The sequence below is a fragment of the Solea senegalensis genome, linkage group LG6 (assembly GCF_019176455.1).
Source record: "Solea senegalensis isolate Sse05_10M linkage group LG6, IFAPA_SoseM_1, whole genome shotgun sequence".
NCBI classification, from domain to species: Eukaryota; Metazoa; Chordata; class Actinopteri; order Pleuronectiformes; family Soleidae; genus Solea; species Solea senegalensis.
Genome location: NC_058026.1, coordinates 26499765 through 26511998, shown reverse-complemented (window position 1 = coordinate 26511998; position 12234 = coordinate 26499765). Strand labels below are relative to the sequence as shown.

The following is a 12234-nucleotide window of genomic DNA, read 5'->3' as shown; positions in this document are numbered from 1 at the left end:
GCGGTCCTCGGTGTCTGTCACAGCCCGGGACTCGTCTCTGTCAGTACTGCCTCACCACGGTGAGAGACACTGAGAGAATCATCTGAACTCGAGCTGAAACAATTAATTGATTAATCGAGGACTATTTTGATAATCGGTTCAAAGCTTTTTTCATTATTAAAACAAGATTTCCGATTGTTTAAGCTTCTTAAATGTGAGTATTTTCTTCATTTCTTTGCTCTGATAACTAAGAAATCATTACAAGTGAATCATTTTGGTTTGTGGACAAAACAAGACATTTGAGAGCATCATCATTTCCAGGGTTGACGAACACTGATCAACATTTTTTAAGGTTTTTTAATATTTTATGGACCAAACGATTAATCGAAAAAATAATCGACAGACAAATTTGAAAATAATCTATGAAAAATAATGGTCTAAGAGCAGCCAAGTCCCACAAGCAATAATCAAACCCATCTGTCATTTCATACCCATCACCTGAGGAATATTGCTAAACTCCGCCCCTCCCTTTCCCTCAGTGATGCTGAAAGTCTCCTCCCGGCTGGAATACTTAACGCACCCTCATCAGGAGCCTTCAGACGATCCTGCAGATCCAATACAGTGCTGCCCCCCCCCACTCGTTCAGACTGTTCTTATTAGGGAAATCATACACATTTCTGCTGCAATTGGTTCATTTGTTTTCAGTGTGTTTATAATCTGCCTATGTAGCACTTTTAAAAATGTGCTTTATAAATTAAATTTATTATTATTATTATTATTATTTTTCATAATAAAAGCCCAGACAACCCAGTGGAACTTCTGTTCACATGGAGGAAAACTTTAATGTGAAATAATAAAAACACAAACTAACAAACAAACAAACAAACATGTGTCAGTTTCGCTCTTCAAACTGACTCTTGTTCTTCAGCAGGAACGCGGCCAGGTACTCTATTGGGTTAGGAGGTCTGAAAAACAACAACACCAGCGTCAACAACAACAGTCATGAAACAACAGGGTCAACAACAACAATACCAGAGTCAACAACAACAGTCATAAAACAACAGGTTTAACAACAGAGTCAACAACAACAACACCAGGAGGGTATTCCATCAAGCAGGCTAAAGGCAAAGCCAAGCTTAAATGGCCAGGTTTGGCTAATATGAGTGAGAGTTCGGTTCCATCAAAGAGACTGAGATTAGCCCCAACTCAGTAACCATGGAAACTATGACTCTGGCTAAGCCTCAACCATGGCTAAGCCATAACTGTGGCTCATGTTTCCGTTCCATCAATCTGAGCCTCAACCCTGTTCCACCAAGGTGGCTAATGTGAATGTCAGCCAAGTAACCATGGTAACTTATGCTGCCGGGCAAACCTGGTCTGTAGCAGGCTAAAAGTGAAGCTTAGCACCATCTATGATCAAAGAATGTCCAATAGACAGAAACAGAGACACACAACTGTCATGGAATGATAAAATAATATGTAAAACATAAACTATATAATAAAATGTATTCAAGAAATTATTTATACTAATAATTATATATAAGTACATTAAAGAACATTATCACCAAAATAAAATATAATAAATACAAAATTAAACAAATTAGCAAAAAAAAAAAGAAAAGGAAATTTAAAGAGATCATCATTCTTTTGATGTAACAAGGGTTAGGGCCTTCAATTGATATGCTGTCACCTGCATTCACTTACTGTAATAGGGGTCCTCGTCTCCATTGAATTGCTTGATTTGCTAAATGACTCTAGATAAATAATAACTGTTTTACAATCAATAGATCTGTCATATGATTATTTCCTATAGAATGATGACAACATTGCATTTCTTCATGTAATAATCTACCATCAATTGTATGATAAATGTGATGAGTCATGTAAAATACTTCGATTAAAGGAGGATTTATATAACATGATGATGCTGAAATGCTTTTTCTTTGTCACTTACGCATTCAGTCTGTCGGCAATATTCTGCCACGCCACATCCCTCACTTTATTGATTGCCACGGTATTGCCCTTCTTTCGGATTATGTGGCTATAATCCTCATATACCTCCATGAGGAGGGTTTGCTCCACTGCGGAGAACATCTCTGCACGCTCTTTTCCCTTGCTTTTCGGCATTTTTCGCGCTCAACTAAAATGGGCTTTTTATTTTGCCTGTGGGCGTGCACAAGTTGAGGCTTAACAGGTGAGGCTTGACTAAGCATCAGGTGGAGCCAACTGATTTCACTTGATTGAACGACTTGGAGCTAGATTGGGAAGTGGAGCTTAGTCAAGCTTCAAGCTTAAACCTAAGTCTGGCAATTCTTAGCTACATTGATGGAATACCCCCCAGGGTCAACAACAACAACAGTCATGAAACAACAGGGTCAAACACAACAACAGAATCAACAACAACAGTCAAGAAACAACAGGGGTGGAGTGGCTCAGTGGTTAAGACCGGTACCCTGTGTGCGAAAGACATCATAGTCGCCGCAAGTTCGAGCTGATTGTACTCGATTCAATTGTAAGTCGCTTTGGATAAAAGCGTCTGCTAAATGACATGTAATGTAATGTAATGTAATGTGTTTCATGACTGTTGTCTATGATGTCTTTTAGGGGACTTTGTTACAATGAGTCATTATTTTAGTTTCATGTGTGTCATTGTGCTTTTGTTTTGTCTTTCAGTTGTGTGAGTTCAGTCTGTTGTCATGTGAACAGTCATGAAACAACCAGAGTCTTTTCAAACAACAGTGTGCAGTCATAGTTAACAACAGAAACAACAGGGTCATGAAACAACAGAGTCATGAAACAACAGAGTCATGTCAACAACAGTCATGTCAGAAACAACAGTCAGAGTCAACAACAACAGTCATGAAACAACAGTCAACAACAACAGTCATGAAACAACAATTGAAAAAAAAGTCAGAAACAACAGCTGGCAACAGTGAAAGGGAGACTTGACAGTCATAACAACAAGTCAACAACGTAACAGTCCGAAACAACAGAGCATTGATAAAACAACAGTCAAAGCAAAATGAAAGGGTCAAACAACAACAACAACAGGTGAGAACAACAACAGAGAGTCATCAACAGCGGTCTGAAACAACAGGGTCAACAACAACAACAGTCATGAAACAACAGGGTCAACAACAACAGTCATGAAACAACAGTCAAGAAACAACAGGGTCAACAACAACAACAACAGAGTCAACAACAACAGTCATGAAACAACAGAGTCAACAACAACAGTCATGAAACAACAGATCATGATGGAGATTATAGCTGATGTGAATATTTCTGATGCAGCTGGAAACACTTTAACTTCACTGTAGTTAAGTAGTGACTTTTTAAATCTCGCTGCAGACGAAATCTTAATGTGCTTTGTTAATATTTACACGTGGAAATATAGTCATGAAATAGTGTTGAGCAAAATGTTTTAATGTAAAATAGAGTGAAAAACATTGACACTTCAGTTGGACTTCATAATGATAGTTTGATCCATATTCTCATCTTCAGTTTGTGTCTCATCAGGTTACAGCTGAATAAATATCAAATCAAACGTAACATAATGGTAGGACTGCAGCATTTATCATCATTAATGAAATGAAAGTCTGTTCAATGATGAATGAGTGGATTACGCCGGTTAAAATGTAATAGTGTTAATTTAATGACTCGTCTCTTTACTCCTGTTTTTGAACATAAATGTCATGGTCATTGGCTGAGTCAACAACAGAGTTAACAACAACAACAGAGTCAACAACAACAACAGAGTCAACTACAACAACAATAGAGTTAACAACAACAGCAGCAGCAGCAGCGTCGTCAGCAGCAGCAGTCTCACCTGTCTTTAGCGAGCATGGACAGTCCCTGCAGCAGGATGGGAACCACAGTCTGGTCCAGATAAGCTCGGGTCGGCAGCGCCTGCAGGTCGACTTTCTGTTTGGACATTTTCTCTGAACTCAGCTTCTCACTGTCCACTGTTCTCTGGAGACAAGAGCACAGTGTGTGAGTGTGTGAATGTGTGTGTAATTCTGTGTCTGTGTGTGAGTCTGTGTGTGTGTGTGTGTTACCTGCAGGTTTTCAGTCAGTCCGTACTCTGTGTGAGGATTTTCAGAAACCTAAAGGATCAACAACAATCACGTTAATGTTGTGATTCTTCAAACCCCGGGTTGTGGATCTTTCCTCTCACACAGTTTCCTCCTGTAGTCCTGTAGTCCTTACAACAGTGAGGCTTTTATTTTTTGCCACAGACTGAAAACATTTGTGTTTGACATGAAAACATGAACATTTCAGCTTTTACATCTGATCTGATCAACAACATAGAAGATAGCACCTCTAGTTTGAACATGGGAGTGACAGGTGTGTTCTGTCGCTCAGGTGTGTGTCTAGGGATGCACCGATCCGATATCTATATTGGGTATCGGTCCCAATATTGAAGAAAATTCTAAATTCTATTTTTTTCTGTTCCTTTAATGATGGAGCAGCAGTGTGTGTATGTGTGTGTCTGTTTGTGTGTATAGAAAACTCATGCAAACTGTGTGTGTGTGTGTGTGTGTGTGTGTCAGTGTCTGTGTTGCTGTCAGTGTCTGTGTCAGTGCTGCCATCAGTGTCTCTGTCAATGTCAGTGTCTTTGTCAGTGTCTGTGTCAGTGTCTGTGTCAGTGTCAGTGCTGCTGTTACTCGTGTTGCTGAAATAAAGGAACATTCTGCATGTTTTCACAGCACAGTTGAGTTCAGCTCACCACAGTTTGGAACACTGCCCTCTGATTGGAGCACAGAGAGTGAGCGTCATAAAATTACAAATCTGACGTAACATACAGATTTTTTTAGGGCTGGGCGATTTTATCGATTCTGCGATATATATCGATATTTTGTTTCCACAGAAAGTATCGATTTTACAGCCGCGAGTATCGATATATTAAGTCCCATTCAAATCCTCTGTGTTCCGCCTGGCACTCCGCTCGCTGCCCATTTCCCCCGTTTGCTTTTGCAGGAAGAGCGATAAGGTCGCTGTAGAGCATTTCTAGCAAATACCCGTCTAGATACTCCCTTTACACAGACGCAGACGTGTTCATCTTCCTGTTTACCCGAGGAGATTCAAGAAAATGGCGGGTAGTATTACAAGTCCAGCACCATTATATTTAAAAGCAGATGTGTGGGAGCATTTCGGCTTTAAAAAAAAGAAGGAGAGCGAAGACTTGGATAAAAGTCTTGTTCATTTTAATACTGGACTTTATTTAAGAGGCTTGTAAACTACAGTTTGCACTTTAATAAATTGAAATTATTTTCTCACCACGTCTTTGAGTTGATTTTGTCCAGCATTTGCAAGCCATATATTGTGTAATTGATGCTTTCAGTTTTCATTAATTCAACCCAAGTCAATGGAACACTCACAAGATGTCACTAAAATCACACTGTCCCTTCAAAATCGTCCAGAAAATTATGGAATTGTATCGAATCGTATCGTGAGCTGAATATCGTGTATTGTATCGTATCGTGAGATTAGTGTATCGCTACAGCCCCAGATTTTTTTTCTGTGCGAGTGCCCCCTGCTGCTGAGAACCAGCCTGTGACAGAGACTGTCAGAAGAGACAAGAAAACCATTTCTGCCTCTTAACAAAAACCACAACTGATCACATCTACATCACATGACCACGTCTTGAGCTCACTGTTAGACTGAAGTATGTAAACCTCTCTCTCCCACACCAAATCCAGATCCACTGCTGTCTCCTTCACTAAGTTCAAATGTCTTATTTTGACACTTCAGTGTTTGAAATCTAATGTTCAGATTGACCTCAGGGACACAAAGTGACCACACGAGGCAGCAGAGGACCAGCAGCTCATGTGTCCCCGCCAGATAAAACCACTGACTTTCTCTATGAGGTTGTGGTGTGGGAGAGTGAGTGGTTTACAAACTTGAGTTTCCTGTTAAAGATAAAGACGTGAACATAGTATTCCAGCCCAGGAGACACTGTCCTGGATCAGAATCTGACGACAAACAACCATCATAGTGAGAGGGAATTACTGTTGTCTTCAACACAACGGTGTGTGTGGAAGCGTGCACATCCAAATATAAAGAATCCCTTTAAAAAGAAGCTTTCACTGCTGACGCTTTGCACAGGCTCATGTTTGACTTTCATCAGGCCGAATTGATCAGCAGGTTCCACTGATGAGTCACTGAGCTTCACCTCCGATCACTTCACCTCCTCACAGTCACAGCAGCTAAATTCACTGATTTTTCAACGGAGTTTCGTCTGAGTGAGCTGAGAGCTACTGTCTGAGGACATATTTCACAGCTTATCTTTAACATGGACGTAATTCACATCATAAATGTGTGTTCAGAGTGTTTGAGTGTTTAAGAGTCACTTTTCTTCCTCTGCTGGACTGCATTCACTCTCTCTGTCTCCGCTGCCTCGTTAATGGCGCTAAATTAGCTTAGCCTCCCGCTAGCTGTCTCGCGCTCGCTGTCTCTGACGGTAACGAGTCCTCACTAACCGCTAAAACAACACTGAAACAAACTGAAAACACGCGACGAGCACTCGAAAATGATATAAACCCGCGAAAACAACGCCACCCATAGTGGACAATGAACTCACCGTCCGCCATGTTTGTTGTGGATATTTCCGTAAGATATCGAACGTACGTCGATTCTGATTTGGAGTTGCGTAGAAAAGATGCGCACGTCACGGCCCGTCACGTTACTTTCACCCACCAATCGCAGACAAAGACCCGCCTCCTGCGTGTGATTAGCTGCTCTCTTCCAGGTTAGCCTCATGGGTGTAGCTCCGCCCCCTCTGCCTTGACGATGCTGTTGTCCTGGTGGCCACTCGTGGTACTGCAACAAAAAATACTCGTTTTTACAAATTTGAACCAAAATACAAAACATAATCAAATCTAATCATATTTATGTTTCATATTCGATGGAATAGTTTTTTTTAATCATCATAAAAGTACTTACTGTTGTATATTATATAAAATATAAAAACCTTCTGTAAAGTTCTGTGACAGCAACATATTTGATGATTAGCATACAGGATATCAGTGAATGGAAAATCAACATCTGATTTGATTTGACATGATTCCTGTAACAACACACACACGCACATAAATATATCTATATATACAGATAGATAGATATAAAACACTAATAGCCACAGTCGATTAAATAAACCATTAAATTAATAATTTTAACCTGTAATGACATCATTATACTTGTCAGTACTTTTACTGTATGCACTATCATTGGTTTTATCATTTATTTACAAATCCATGGTTTAAAGCCCGAAGCTAACATGACGTCAGTATTCATGAAATCCCCTAGGGCACGTCAGTAGCATACTCCCATCATGCCTTTCACTGTTCATGGACACGCCGTGCAAGTCGAGAATGCAGACAGCTCATTCACAGAGCCCAGAGGCATTACTACTACTGCGCACACTCTATGGGACGCACAACCCAGAAATAAACCAGGAAATAAACAAGGAAATAAACCCGGAAATAAACCAGGAAATAAACCCGGAAATAAACCAGGAAGTCAGAAACTTTTTTGGCTGAGTGAGCAGCCACATGGGCGGAGCTACATAATTAAGTATGAATAAATAAATAAGGGTTAATAAAATAACCCCTAATCTATATAAATGGTAAGTAAAGCTATGGTAAATGGTAAAGTAAGCTAGGCTAACACTTGAGCTTGTTTATAATCATTTCAGTCTGACTAAAGGTTTATTTTCTCATCTTTAATTAACAATAAAAATGTATATGATCTCATTACTGATCGTCATCTTCTAGATACCTTGGACATGGTCACATACGGGCTGAGGCCCTCTGGTGGACTGTGAGAGTACTGCAGGTTGGCCATAACAGACGATTAGAGAGCAGCGCTAGCAGTTAACGCCTAAGGAAAAATGAAAAAAAGACTTTTGAGTCATTTATTTGTGTTTATTTCCAGTCTGAAACCTCAGATTTAAAAACCAACAGAGTTTTGTCTGTTAACATCAGCTGAAACCAAAGTTACATCAGTTACATCATCATCATCCAGAACAAGAACATAATAATAGAATATCATCAGTCAATAAATAAAGAGAGAGAGTGTGTGTGTGTGTGTGTGTATACACCATACATACAAGTAGATTTTTTTCCTCATTAATGTAAACACAGTAGCATTCTGACAGAAAAACACTTATTAAAGAACAACAGAAATATCACATGACCATAAGTATTCAGAGCCTTTGCTCAGTATTGAGTAGAAACAGCCTTTTGACAGAAAAACAGCCTTTTGAGTGAATACAGCCATGAGTCTTGTTGGGAATGATGCTTGGGAAGTTTTTAAGGGATCCTCTCCAGCTCTGTCAGGTTGATGGTGAACGTTGATGCACATGTCATTGTGAGGTCTCTCCACAGATGCTCAGTGGGTGGGTCGTTCAAGAACAGTTCCTAAACCGTCTTTGTCTTGTTGAAGGTGAACTGTGGCCCAGTCTGAGGTCCTGAGCACTCTGGAAAAGCTTTTCTTCCAGGATATCTCTGTACTTGGCCGCATTCATCTTACCTTCAGATGCAGCAGGTCGTCCTGTCCCTACACTGCCACCACCATGCTTCACTGTAGGGACTGTTGAAGGCAGGTGATGAGCGGTGTCTGCTTTTCTCCGCTTACAATTAAGGCCAAAAAGTTCAATCTTGGTCTCATCAGACCAGAGAACCTTATTTGTCATAGATTGGAAGTCCTTCATGTGTTTTCTGGCTTTCATGTGTCGTGCACTGAGGAGAGGTTTCTGCACAGATGGTTGACTTTCTACAACTTTCTCCCTTCGGCTTCTTCTTCACCTCTCTCACCAACGTTCTTCTTCACCGATTGCTCAGCTCGTCCGAACTTCTTCCAGGTAAGGATTATGAGGCCACTGTGCTCTGAGGAACCTTCATCGCAGCACAGATTCTGTTCTAACCTTGTCCTGATCAGTGGCGATTTTGGTCTGGAAATTCTGGTGGGGCCATGCAGGAAAATCTTATAATGCGATCCAGAAATAGCACATATTACTCTCATACCCTCACAACAAAAACACAGTAGCCAGTCAGATATGGGGTGGAGTGGCTCAGTGGTTAAGACCGGTACCCTGTGTGCGAATCTCAACCGGTTAGGGTGAAAGGGACAGAGGAGAGGTGGGGGAGAGAAAGGACGAGAGGGAGATGAGATAGAGATAGAAGAGAGAGAGAGACCAGAAGCAGATACACAACAACTGTATCAAGTTACAGGTTTATACAGTCAATGATATTGACTTTTAATTATAGCACAATAATATTGGTGATAATATGTATGATAGTAATAGCCTAGAAAACTGGATCTGGATCCTACAACCAGCAAGATGAGGATACAGAGAGAGAGAGAGGGGGAAGGAAGGAAGGAAGGAAGGACACAAACTAGGGAGAGAAAGAGACAAGGTTAATGATATATAAAAAGTCATAATCATACTCTGGGTGTGAGAGAGTGAATGTGTGTGCACCACAGGAAAATCCCTCAGCAGTCTAGGTCTATAGCAGCAGAACTAAGAGCTGGTCCAGGTTTCCCTGAACCAGCTCTAACTATAAGCTTTATCAAAAAGCAAAGTTTTAATTCTAACTTTAAATACAGAGAGAGGCTCCGCCTCCCAAACTGTCATTGGGAGCTGGTTCCACAGGAGAGGAGGAGCCTGGTAACTGAAGGCTCTGCCTCCCATTCTGCTCTTACAGACTCTGGGAACCACAAGTAAACCTGTATTTTGTGACCTAAGTGGTCTATTAGGGTGATAAGGTAAGACTAGGTCTTTCAGGTATGAAGGGGCCTGACCATTAAGTGCTTTGTACGTAAGGAGGAGGATTTTAAATTGAATTCTAAACTGTACGGGGAGCCAGTGTAGAGAAGCTAACACTGGAGTTATGTGGTCTCTCTTTCTAGTTCCTGTCAGAACTCGTGCTGCAGCACTTTGAATAAACTGAAGGGTTCTAACAGACTTGTTGGAACATCCTGATAATAAGGAGTTACAGTAATCTAATCTAGATTAACAAAAGCATGAACTAGTTTTTCAGCATCCTGTAAAGACAGAATGTTTCTAATCTTCATAATGTTCCTCAGGTGGAAGAAGGCTGTTCTGGAAATGAGTTTTATGTGTGAATCAAAAGACATTTCCTGGTCAAAAGTAACTCCAAGGTTCCTCACAGTGGAACTGGAAGCCAGGGTGATGTCATTTAAAGTGACAATGTGATCGCTAAGTTTTTCTCTGAGGTGTTTAGGGCCGAGTATAATGACCTCAGTTTTTTCTGAGTTTAAAAGTAGAAAGTTACAGATCATCCAGGACTTAATGTCTCTGAGACATTCCTGGAGTTGAACAACCTGATTTATTTCATCTGGCCTTCTTGATAGATATAGCTGTGTGTCATCTGCATAACAATGAAAGTGTATGTTGTGCTTCCTAATAATGTTCCCTAGAGGAAGCATATATAAGGTAAAAAGTATAGGCCCAAGCACTGAGCCTTGTGGAACTCCACAATTAACTTTTGTTTGTAGTGAGGTTTTATCATTGATAAGTATGATTTAAACCAGCAGAGGGCAGCACCTGTGATACCAAGAGTCTGCTCCAATGTCTGCAGTAGAATATTGTGATCAATGGTGTCAAATGCAGCACTAAGATCTAACAGGACAAGTAAAGAAACTAGACCATTATCTGAAGCCAAGAGAAGATCATTAATAACTTTAACTAGTGCTGTTTCTGTGCTATGGTTTAATCTAAAACCTAACTAAAAATCTTCAAACAGGCCATTAATGTGCAAATATTCACATAATTGATTAGCAACTGCCTTTTCTAAGATTTTAGAAACAAAGGGAAGATTAGATATAGGTCAGTAATTAGCTAAAATATCTGGGTCAAGGGTCGCTTTTTTTGAGAAGGGGTTTAATAACTGCTATTTTAAATGTTTGGGGCACATATCCAGTTAATAAGGATAGATTAATTTGAGTTAATATAGAGCTGTTAATTAAAGGAAACACATCTTTAAACAGTTTGGTGGGGATAGGATCTAACTGACAGGTTGATGGCTTAGATGATGAAACTAATGATGTTAACTCAGGGAGATCTATAGGGGAGAAACTGTCTAACTGTGCACCTGGTGCTTCTAAAGCTCTTGTGCTAGAAGATGAGTCAGTCCCAATATGAGGGAGGAGATGATCAATTTTTTCTCTAATTGATGTTATTTTATTCACAAAGACGTTGATAAAGTCATCACTGCTCAGTGTTAAAGGAATAGATGGTTCAGTGGAGCGGTGGCTCTGTGTCAGCCTGGCTACAGTGCTGAAAAGAGATCTATGATTATTCTTATTTTCTTCAATTAGAGAAGAATAATAGGCAACTCTAGCTTTGTGTAGGCCTTTTTTGTAAGCTACAAAACCATCTTTCCCGGCTATATGAAATTCCTCTAGGTTATTGGAACGCCATTTTCTTTCTAATCTACGTAACGTCTGTTTAAGAGCATGAGTATTGGAGTTAAACCATGGTGCTCGTCTCATCTGATTCACCACTTTCTTTTTCAGAGGGGCAACACAATCTAATGTAGTACGCAGTGAGGCTGCTGTACTATCAACAAGGTTATCTATGAGGGCGGGAGTAAAATCACAAAAGGTACCTTCAGATGTACTGACATATGGCACCAAGTTAAATAAAGGTTGCACTGTCTCTTTGAATGTATTCATATTATTATCAGATAGTATTTCTTATTTATGTTGTTCATTATTGTACAATTAAATGTGAGTAAATAATGATCTGTATGGAGAGGGTTTTGAGGAACTATGTTTAAGTTATCAATATCAATACCATAAGTTAAAACAAGATCGAGGGTGTGACTAATTTCATTAGTTTTAGCACACTGTGATTATGATTTTATCTGTCTTAAGCACTAACTCAGATAAGAATTCAGAGAACTCTGATAGGAACTCTGAATAAGTAAGTAAGTAAAGCTTTATTTATATAGCACTTTTATAAACACCAGTTTACAAAGTGCTTAAACATACAGAATAAAAACAAATGCACAGAAAGGAAGAAAACAATGTGATGAAAGGATTAAGGGTTGGTTAACGCTCTAGATAAAAATAGATGAAACACTCTCTCCAGAAGCTCAGTCATCTCTAGAACAGCCATTATCACGTGAGGAACTTGCAAATGCTATCAAGTCTATAAGCAGTTCTATAAGCAATTTTCTTCTAAGCTTGTACCCATTCTCCAGTCAGTCTATGATGAATCATTGGCTA

At 39.8% G+C, this 12234-nt stretch overlaps 1 protein-coding gene across 1 annotated transcript; it reads right to left on the bottom strand.

Annotated features, from left to right (window-relative positions):
- Window positions 1–796: 796 nt before the first annotated feature.
- On the bottom strand, window positions 797–7824 carry dpy30 (dpy-30 histone methyltransferase complex regulatory subunit). The gene is made up of 5 exons (XM_044028245.1): window positions 7759–7824; window positions 6563–6649; window positions 4038–4085; window positions 3809–3951; window positions 797–944 (listed from the first exon to the last, which is right to left on the bottom strand). The coding sequence occupies exons 1-5, from the start codon at window positions 7822–7824 to the stop codon at window positions 872–874; spliced, it is 417 nt and encodes a 138-aa protein (XP_043884180.1). The 3' UTR covers window positions 797–871.
- Between the last annotated feature and the right edge of the window lie 4410 nt (window positions 7825–12234).